At 52.5% G+C, this 10,610-nt stretch overlaps 1 protein-coding gene across 1 annotated transcript; it reads right to left on the bottom strand.

The window, feature by feature from the left end:
- Positions 1–1,702: 1,702 nt before the first annotated feature.
- On the bottom strand, positions 1,703–10,194 carry TNFRSF6B (TNF receptor superfamily member 6b). The gene is made up of 5 exons (XM_013953224.2): positions 10,163–10,194; positions 8,439–8,620; positions 7,488–7,866; positions 4,962–5,159; positions 1,703–2,676 (listed from the first exon to the last, which is right to left on the bottom strand). The coding sequence occupies exons 2-5, from the start codon at positions 8,478–8,480 to the stop codon at positions 2,399–2,401; spliced, it is 897 nt and encodes a 298-aa protein (XP_013808678.2). The 5' UTR covers positions 8,481–8,620; positions 10,163–10,194; the 3' UTR covers positions 1,703–2,398.
- Positions 10,195–10,610: the final 416 nt, after the last annotated feature.

The raw sequence follows: 10,610 nt of genomic DNA on the forward strand, positions 1-10,610 counted from the left end.
AGGGAAGCCGTAGTAGTTTAGACCGAGAAAGGGACAAAGTTCCTACGCTAATAACCCTCCATTTCTATTCTATTTTAGACCAAGGACATCAAGTCTTTAGCACTTAGTCCTAACCGGGCAGTGCAGCAGGATGGGAGCCCCTTGAGCATTTGGGTCTTTGCTGGTCACAGCCAAGCTGGAGGCTCCACCTGCGAAAGCCTTCAAGCCTTCAAGCTCTCAGTGTCTTGCCCTTCGCTCTGCCTGATGAAAAAGCACTTCCCTGGAGCAGTATTTCTCCATGTCACACGGTGCTTCAGCGGAAACCCTTCCTGTCTTGCTCAGTGCGCAGGAAAGCTCAGGTGCTAGCAGAGATGAGGCCACCGGTGCCTTCATTACAACGCTTTGCCTTAGCTGAATGCCTGATGCCAAGGGGCTGGGGAAGAGTCCCTTTTGGGGATGGAACATCTGATAAAGCAGCTCAGCAGGGCAAAGATTAAACATGAGGAAAGCTCACGTGTGGGGGGAGCGGAGCACTGGAAGGGGCAACTTCGGTGCTTGCGCAGCCTTCTTTGGAGGATATTAAGAACAGGTTTGGCAAAGCCGCCAGGGAACCACCAGGGTCAGCCCTGGTTCAGTGCAGAGGTGGGAGCGAGGAGTCTCTGCTGCTTTCGAACCATTTGTTTCTACTTGTCCCCAGCTGAGCCGACACAGGGCAATGCCAGAATCACCAGGCTGCTTCATCTCCTAGAGCCCAACGCTGGGCGAGCAGGAGGAATCACCGCGGAGCCTGCTTGCCTGGGAAAACACGCAGGAGCAAACGAAGCGCCGGGGAGCCCACAGCTCCAGAAAACCGAGGAACAGCAAAAAGACCGGCGCTGCCCGCGGGGAAGGCCCTGCTCATCCAGCCCACCGCGTGAAGCAAGCAACCTTCGGGTGTTGCGCCGCAGGAAGGACACGGGAAACGTCCGTCAGCAGCAGAGGTAAGGTTAAAATCCCCTTTTACTCGGTTATCTCAGCCTCCCTCTCACGAGGGAAGCGTGGGGGCAGCTCCACACAGCAAATCTTTCAGAGCGCGTTCAACAGCTACTAGTTGGGGGAAAATATTTCTCTCTTGAACCACAAACTATTCCTGGCAGCTATTCAGCTAAAAGGAGCTATAAAAAGCCAAACTCATTAGGGGAGGAACATGCAGGCTGTGTCATCGTTGCCACAGGCTGGAAAAAGCCCCAGAGGGTCACCCTTGCCAACTTCCCTAAGCAGCATTTACAAGGCTTAAAAAAAAAGCCTGCTGTCAGCGTGAGCGGGGCAGGGTGCTCCTCTCCCGCCGTTAGGCAACCGCACGTGAGCGCGCCGGACGCGAGCGCGGGCTGCCGGGCTCACGCGCGCGGCCGCGCATCCTCGCCGGGCCGAGCGGGACTCGCCGAGCAGCGGCGCCGGCTGGGGGGTTGCCCAGGAGCTGCCTCCTGCCCGTGCAGGCAGCGCTGCCTCCGCTCTGCTCGCGTGCGGGCGCGAATCCGCGCGCAGCCCGGCCCTCGGCTCGCGACGGCTCTTTTTGCTGCTCTTTGGTTTGGGGCGAAGGCGGGTGTTTTACGATCGCAGGGTGCGGGCACAGGTGGAAACGGGGCAGAACTAAGCAAGAGGCAGAAGAAGATCGTCCGGGACTCACGACGGCGCCTCCCCCCCACCCAAATGAGACGAGGAAAGGGCTCTGGTGACAGAGATTCTTATAATAAAATAGCTTCTTTGCTTTTTTCTTTACAAAATGTATTTCACATATGGTATAAAATCAGGTAGTTCAGACACAAACTTAAAGCCAGCTGTACCAGTAACTTTAGGGGCATCCTACACCCAAACTGTCTCAGCAAACTCCTTTCTCAAAACCAGTGTGACAAACGCACGCAAGTGAATCCTCTGCAGAAAATACCATTAAATAATTAAAAAAAACAAAACCAGACTGTTTAAAACTAAGCTGCACAGTAGCCTAAAAAGGGGGAACAGGGTCCTTCCCCGGAAAAATGACCTTGGTTGTGTGTTTCTCTTCCGATAAAACATTGACCCATATTGAGTGCTGGAAAGCAAGCAGCCGGCGCCCAGAGGCGGCCCAGGATCTCCGCGAGCCCCGCGCGCGCGTGGCGGCTCCTCGCACGGACACACCGCTGCTTACAGCGCACCAAGGTCCACCTGAGGCAGTTACAGACAAGCGATATACACCTGCACGCAGACCAGGCCTAACGGCAGCTGCCAGAGAGCACAGCGTGGCTCTGACCCATCGTTCATCTCCTCCGTGGTGCATTTCAAGTTAGTTTTTGAACGATTAATAAATTAACAAAGCCACAGTGAAGAAAACAAAACAAGACACAACACGCACACGCCCAACGCAACCCCCCCCCCCCAAACCCTAACAGTTCGGTTCACGTTCTCAGTACAAGAGGAAGCGCTGCCGGACCTTCTCCTCGATCGAGTGCAGCTTGGTGGCCCGCAGCGCATCCAGCAGCTCCCTGGTGACTTTGTAGTGACCCTCTTTCAGGTGGATGAGGTAAGCCCTGAACTTCTCCTGGACGGCTGCCCTGCTCCCTGGCGCCTGCCTCCGCGGCGAGTGCTCGAGGATCTGCTGCAGGCGCTTCAGCTTTCTCACGGGGATGTTCTGGTAAGCCACAAAGTCTATCACAGCTTGTTCGCAGTCCTCGTCTTCTAGGGCTGGTAGGAGAGAACCGCTCGAAGGTTAGAGGGAAGGTCACAGCGTGACACCAGGAGACCAGTCCGAAGCAAGGAACAAACCAGCTAACCCTGCTGCCGCCCCTCTCCCTCCACGGGATCCTGTCCTGACCCAGGCGCTTCCATCCAGGAAAGGCCAGCTCAGGCCATGGGCTCCAGCTCACTGAGTCCTACCAGGAAGCCTGCTGCCCTTGTAACCTCATTTCCAGAGTGTTCATTACAGCCCAGAGCAGCTGCACAAACAGACCTGCTTGCACACGCTGCCCACGCACGCAGCAGAGTACGCGGGGCCCAGACAGGGTGCGACTGGCAGCTCCGAGGCTGCTCGGAGGCATCATCGGACTCGCACCAGACCTGCACTTTGCTGTAACTAAAGGGGAAAGGGTGAGAGCTGCTGGCCGGCATGCCTGGCAGGTGCGCTATGGGATAAACAGGTCAGAATAAGAGTCTTTGCAGGGAGAAAATGAGGTTGGAAGGGAGAAGAGAAGGAAAGCACCAAGTATGACATCATTAAATAAGAAGTCCATCCCTGCCAGCTAACGGCTGGGGAAGACTGGATCCAGCTCTCACTGCAGGCAAAACTTCCCAGCGCTGGCCCATCCTACACAGGCCCATCCAACTATTAACCAATAAGGGAGAGACTGGCCTGATTTTGTGCCAGTGTAAACTGGGAACAGTTCCACTGGTTATACTGAGTTCGGCTTGCCTGGATCCTCTGACCCTCCTCCAAACTTGGAGTGTGTTATTTAAGTGTTCCTGCAATTGTCTGCACAAAAGAGAAGCACAAGTGCCCGTGTACCTTCCCCGCTGAGTGAAATCATCTGAAGAACTGGAGTTTAAAACACCATTCAGCTCCCCATAGCTCACAGAACCTGTACCTCCATAAATAGCTCAACGGCTGGTCTGGATCCAGGTGCCATTGCTTAACAAGAGGGAAGGGCACGTGCTGCTGGTGATTTTCATCTGATGTCCTCTCTCTCCACCAGGATCACACTCCTGGCAAGTGGTGAGGAAAGGGCACGTGCTGATGACACAGATGTTCATCTGATGCCCACTCACTCCACCAGGATCACGCTCCTGGCGAGTGGCTCATGGCATGAGTCACACTTCTTAATGAGAAATGCCACATGTTTGCTAGGCCAGTTTGTTGAAATACTTTTGCATAAAGCTCTTGGGAGGGAGATGATTGAAAGATGAGTTCCTCTCATACGTTGCTGGGGGGAAAATCCTTCTTGCTGCATGGCAGATGAAGGGAAGCTATTTCTTTTTGAAGTCCAAGACTGTGAAGATTCACTGACACCAGAGGAACAGACTTTGTCTCCTTTGTGTATCAGCTGTACATTCAGGGTAGAGCAGGTAGTTTCAAGCAGCTGCCTGACTCACCTTAACTGATATCAGGCCCTTGAATTAGCTTGCACATGAAGGAGTCGGGTCCCTTTCTCATCCCCTAAATCGTTGAGAATGCAAGTTACAGAACAGCTGTCAGGAGCCATTCCATCGCTCTCCCACCTCTCCTGCCTTGTCTGTGCCAACTGAAGGCTCTTGCCCAACTTTCAGATTCTAGTGAAACTCAACGCTACGTTTTGTGTTGTCATTTTGAGACAGCTGATTCAGTGTCATTGCTTTTTCCACGTAACAGGCCAAAATCCAAGTTACACTGAGGCTCTGATGTACTTTGTACCTTGGAGGCAACAATAAGAATTTCCAGAAAGACAGGATGAAAGACCGGGAGAGGAAGCAAAACTAGGCCAGCCAGAGATTGATCCGGGTGAAGACCAGCAGGCTTTCTGGTGATATGGCCCTTCACACCGGGTATGTTTACATGATTACAAGCAATCAGTTACGGGCAACAGAGCCTATAACTGAAAGAACTGTCTGTGTGTGCTGGCAGCTCGCCCCAGTTATCAAAGTTACTACTAAGCACCCGTAGGATTTCATTGCCAACTCCGTATTCTCAATGGGCAAGGAACGTGCATGTGGTTTGGTACCGCAGCCCGGATGAGAAGTGCTTGTTGCTCAAACCCTGTACTTGTTCCTTGCCCTAATGCAAAGGTATGTGAAGGTGAAGGAGGGAGAGAGACTATATTTTAATCCTCTGTAGTTATCACTATACTTTTAAAAGTAATTTTATCTCATTTGTCATCCACATAGAAAAAGACACCAGAAAGTTCACACTCGCCCCAGCAACAACACGGCTCCAGCATCTCCCCGCTCCACCCACAGAGACCCTTGCACCAGACAGGCCGGCAGCGTGCCCACGGGCTCACCTGCTCCCTGCGTGCCGTTGCCTCTCCCCACCCCGCAGGAGGTGCAGAGCGTGTCGTGGTACTGATTTCCTTGGACGTTGGTTATCTTCCCCTGCTGCACGCAGTCCTGGTGGGGCTGGCACAGCTTGGTGCTGGAGTTGGAGGACGAGAAGAATCCCCGGGGGCAGGGATGACACTCGGTGTTCTTGAAGGGGGTACCTGGGCATGGGGGCAGCAAAGGCAGCGTCAGCATGTCCCTCCCCAACCACACACCTTGGTGTTCGTGGCGATGACCCAGCCAGCGAGCAGGCTCAGAAGTCGTGGCCGATGCCAGCTGAGCAAAGAGCATCAGGCAGAGTTTGAGCGTGAGGGCAATATGTTGCAGACGGTCAGGGTCTGTAACCCCTCCTTGAAAAGCGTGTGTCCGTCTGCGGGACAAACAGCGACACTTTTTCTAGTCATTTTCCAAGCATTGATGCCAAAGCATTTGCCACATGCTGGTGAATTGTCGTAAGCCTCCAGATGTGAGAGGAAGCATCACCTGCTGGTGGAAGGGGCCACCTCATGGGTCGAACACACCAGCTGGGACCGAGTAAGCGGACTGCTGAAACAGTCCTTCGATTCACAGCGTAACACAGCTGGGAGGCTCCTAGCCAAGTGAAAGTAAAAGTTGCTGAGGGCTTCAGTGCTCTTTTGCAGTGCTGCGTTTTCCCACTAAAGGCTCAGGGCCAGACCGGCTGCCTTTTCACCAAAATGACATGCCAGCAAGATTCTGTCCAGGGTGTCTCTTATATTCTTTGAAAGAAGAGGTAATGGCCTTGTCGCAATCAGATTTCACACCCCTTTTCAACTCCTCTTCACATGGCTAGAGAAGAGCAAGGTTTTTACCTTGTTGCAACCTCCTTCAGGTTATTTCTTTGACTTTAAAAGCAGATGTCCTAGCCAGCTCAGATGATGACCCCAACAACACATGGTTCAATATTTGTAAATGGGAAACAAAATAAAGACAACATCCCTAGAGGAACTGCACACAGATCAGAGAATTCTGCTCCAACTTGAAAGCCAACAAGGTCTGTCCAAGCCACTGGAGCTACTGCTCCAAAGTGACGAGGTCTGCACCCGTTAAAGCCCTGCAAAGCGCCACCAGGGCTCTGCCTTCCCCGTGCCCCGGGGTCCCGCTCAGCCAGGCGCTCGCAGCCTCAGCGCTCTTTCCAGCCGCAGCGAAGCTCTGCCCTTCCTGGGGGAATTAGGACGTCTGGGCTGCGGTGCCGTAACGTCCCCCACAAGAAGCCACTTGTGAATCAGTAAATAAATAAAATGACATAAAAATTGCTTCTCCCCAAATGTCCCAGCTCGCTCGCGTGACTGCTCAGTGCTACAACCAAGCCTCAAGCCAAATGTAATGTTTCAATTTCACGGGATTTTCCCACATTGTTTGGAAAACTAGTTCACCTTTTGCTGAATCACTGCATTTTTTAACAGTCATTCCCTACAGAAACAAGGAAACTATCCACCTCATCCGTAAGAGTCATCTGAAGACAAGAGACATTTCTCCTTTGGCCTATAAGCCTGGAGTGCCTCTGTGTCATGCATGGAAGAATTGCCAAAAGTCTCAACATCTTCAAAACACAAAGCAAAACATGCCGCTTTCACCCATGCTACCCACGCTGTTTTAGTTTACTCAGCTGTGGTTTCCAAAAAGAGACCAGTCCTTGGTGACTCAGGGGAGACTGAGAGGGAAACATATGCTTATATGCAAATCGTATTTTTAGGAAGTGTATAAACACACACGCACCAGTGGAGGCAACTAAGGAACCAGACAAACTTATGTTAAGGAAACAACTGAAAAAAGAAAAGAAGCCCTATAATCTTTCATGGTACGTGTCTCATCAGGGGACAAAGTCCCACACTTGTGAATCTCCCTGAGACATGAATCTTTGCAAGACTGATTTTACTCTTTTGCACCCTGTCTTATTCATTTATCCATTTTGTGTTTTAAATATAACCTATCCAAATTGCACAATAAAAATCACATAAACCAACCCCAGAGCTACATATATTCTCCAGCCCAGCGCTTTTACGATATAAGCAGTTCTTTTTGGTCCAGATAACCTGCGTTTCCTGCCTCAAATCCTTGGCTACCTACCTGCAAGAGAAAAGAGAGCTGACAAACTAGTAGGAACTACCAAAGCATTTCCACCTCCTCGGAGCAGATATTTCGGAGCATGTTGCTACTAGACAGGAACAGTGAATCATTTCCCAGAGTTGGCCAGATCTGCCTGGCGAAGCAAGCAGCTAGGAATTACCGTGTCCCAAAGTATGTTGCAGGGGTGTTTCAAGGGTAGCAAGGGAAAGTGGCAAAAAAATAAAATAAAATAAAAGCTCCTGGGAAAACACTCCATGAGCAGAGGGAATAAGTTGAACTACAGGAAATCATTGGCTGCTCTTTTTCTCCTAGATTTTGACCTCCAGCAGCAACATCAGAATACGATAAGATGCTCACAAGCACCCATGCCTCTGCCCCAGCAGTTGAGCTAGGATACATACCCGGTTTAAATACGCCGGAGCCAGGAGGACACTCGGAGTGTTTGATGCAGAACTCCATTTCCGAATAATAGCCCTCCTGGCACTGACATACTCTGTTGTGGGTGGAATTGCACTGCTGCACTTCTACCTGCTTCTCCTCACAGATGACATTACAGTACCGGCACTTCTCCAGGTAGTTCCAGTACTGCGTGTAGTGCAAATCCGGGCAGGGCTCGCACACTGTCTGTCTCTCTCTGGTGCAGTGCTGTGCCACGAAGGTCCCTGGCGGGCACTGCTGGCAAGTGATTTTTTCATTCGTCACAGCATCCTTCCATAGGTAGGTGGGTTGGAAGCTGGAGCTGAGCTCAGCCAGTAAGAGGAAGAGAGGAGCAAGCATCCACTATGGCAAAAAAAGGTGCAAAGAGTTATTAGCCTTTGCTTGTTCTTTTGCAGAGACAAAAGCAACAACACGGCAGCCGCATTACAGAATTAGCTCTCAGTTATCATTCTAGATGGAAGAAATTATTCGTTAGCTTCATGCTCTCCTCCTGGTAACAAAGCAATAGTGCTTCCAGGGACCAGACTCACCACGCCGCAGGTACCTCTCCTTCTCCCTTGGCTTACTGCCCCTGGTAACAGGAACATCCTTCCCAAATGCCACAAAGCCCCCATGGACCCATTGCTCTTTTTCAGCAATAAACACAGTTCCAGCACATTCTCCTTCTCTGACTTTTTACTCTGGTAGGTTCCCAACCATTTTGGGTAAGGCTTTCCCATGTTAGGAAGCAGAAGGGATAGAAGTTTCTCAAATAAGTAAATATTAGTGTTTTCCATATGAACTCCAAATTTTTTTGGTTTCAAAAACCAAACCCAGACACTCAGTAAAGAACTGGAGAATCCCAGAATCTCCTTTGTCCTCCCTTTCGTTTTCAAAGGGCATCAGACCAACCTTAATAGCAGACGGTACGTTACCTTGGATGGATGCCTCGCATTCAGCATGCGGTAGGAGAGCATAGCCCTGCGGGTTTCAGAGCACCACGATCAGAAATCTGGGGATTCAGAGAGGTCTCCTCGGTGGTTCGAGCCGGATCGGGGAATAACAGCTGGACTCGAGCTCCTCTCCCGTTCAGCAGCGGTGACAGTCAGCCCTCCAGCTGCAAAGCAGTAAGAGGGAGACGTCCTTATGAAGGGTTACGAGGGCTGAGCTGTCCCGGATTGCAGCAGGCTTTTCAAGCAGCCCCTCCTAGAAGAGGCTCGCACAAAGCCAGAAGCGCAGGCACCGGCTCGTGTCGCAGCAAACAGCCCCATCGCAGCGCCCCTGGACGGCGGGACACGGCAGGGCTCAGCGACCCCCTGCCGCCCCCCCCCCGGGCATCCCCCGGGCATCGGCTCCCCCCGCCCCGCTGCCGCCCCCCCCCCCCGGGCATCCCCCGGGCATCGGCTCCCCCCGCCCCGCTGCCGCCCCCCCCCCCGGGCATCCCCCGTGCATCCCCCGGGCATCGGCTCCCCCCGCCCCGCTGCCTGCCGCCGGCTCCGGGCTCCCCCCGGCAGCGGCTCCCGGCTGCCCTGCCCGCTGCCGCCGGCCCTCACCGCGCCGCCGGGCCCGCACAGCTCGGCCGCCCTCCCCGCGCAGCACCTTTAAAGCCGCTGGCCGCCCCCCCGCCGCGGGAAAGACCCCCCTTGCGCAACGCCCCGCGGCCCGGCCCCCTCCCGCGGCCGCCCGCGCTGTTTTCGCTTCGCGGCAGCTGCTTTTATAGGCATATACTAAAGGCAGAGGGTTCACTCCAGTGCGGTGTATTTGCCCGCGCAGGGCAAGGAAGCAGGTGGGATTCGGACTGTTGCAAATTTTATGCCGATAATTTTATGTTTTTTTTTTTTTTTTTTTGCTGGGGAAAGGTAGGGAAATTCCCCTCTGTACACTCTGTTCCCTAGCTGTAAACGTTAAACGACTTCCCAGTAACTGCATTTCTGGATCTCTCTATCGTGGGCACTGTTTGCCTCCAAACACAGCCCAGATGCTCCCTGTTTCTCATTGCTGCCAAAATCACTGCCACAGTCTGTTCCAGCTTACAAGAGCAAACTCCTTGCTCTCCCAGGGCTCCTGCGTGACACCCCCCCCCCCCCAGCACGCTATATTTACCAAGTAATTCACATGAACCCTGTAAAAACAGCCAGAATTTGCAGTAGCTAGGCAATGCAACCTCAAAAGCAGGTTCACAGCTTTAACTTTCTGGTTTCAGGAGCACTGAGGATGATGTGCTAGCTCCAAACATAATGCTAACACAGATACACTTGCCTTGGCTTTTGTGGGATAACAGCGTCCTGAGAAAGTCAGGATTTAAATACACTACAGGTGATACTTTAGCAGAAGTCCTCGACCCCAAACATTTCTACGAAAGCGGACCAGAGCCGTACCCATACACTGTTTCAGCAGATCCCCACAAGCGTGCGTTTGCCAGTGCCTCCTAGCTGTGCACTGCCCGTGCTTAAATAAGTGAAAAAAGGACTTTGTCCTTCTGATCTATCTCACAAAATTCCCTCTCAAGCCAAGGAAAGTCAGGGGCTTATCGGCAAACTGCTTTATGTGCTACCAAGGAACACACGTGTCGGAGAGCTCACCGTCTCCTCGCTCCATTTCTGCTTCACCTGCCCTGGTCCCCGTATTGCGAGCGCAGGAGGAAGGACAGAGCATTTACCTTCTCTTCAGCGTAAAAGCAGAAGCGCTGCTCCTGACTGAGCCCCTGGAAAAGCAGCACGCGGTCCATATCTGCAAGCCTGCCTTCTCGTTTCCTCTCAGCAACCTTGTCTCCTAACATGAAAGGTGCCAGGAAGCAATGAGGAAGGGGAAAACGCAATCGATTCCACAATAGTTAGTTGAGAAACAGCTTGTCTTCCCCCTCCTCCCCTCCCCTTTCACATTTTCCAACAAAAAGAAGAGAACATATCTACTTACCAGTTACATCCTAAGGCACAGCGCACTCATCTGGGAAGTTTGCCATTTTGTATTACAGCCCTTTTAATTTTGCAGTCTGCCATCTCCAGCCGTGAAGCCGCCAAACGGGCATGATCTGCCGCCGCTGCCCGTCACGCGAATCCCGTCAGCTCTCCCCTAAGGGCACGTCCCCCAACTCCCAGGGCCCCCGA

Source organism: Apteryx mantelli, chromosome 18, assembly GCF_036417845.1.
Source record: "Apteryx mantelli isolate bAptMan1 chromosome 18, bAptMan1.hap1, whole genome shotgun sequence".
Taxonomy (NCBI): Eukaryota; Metazoa; Chordata; class Aves; order Apterygiformes; family Apterygidae; genus Apteryx; species Apteryx mantelli.

Bases quoted from the DNA above. Each gene is read 5' to 3' on its own strand.
- TNFRSF6B (XM_013953224.2), bottom strand. From the start codon at position 8,480: ATGCTCTCCTACCGCATGCTGAATGCGAGGCATCCATCCAAG. The intron at 7,867-8,438 runs GTAACGTACCGT...TTTTTGCCATAG, and splicing joins ATGCGAGGCATCCATCCAAG to TGGATGCTTGCTCCTCTCTT. The intron at 2,677-4,961 runs GTGAGCCCGTGG...CTCTCCTACCAG, and splicing joins CAACGGCACGCAGGGAGCAG to CCCTAGAAGACGAGGACTGC.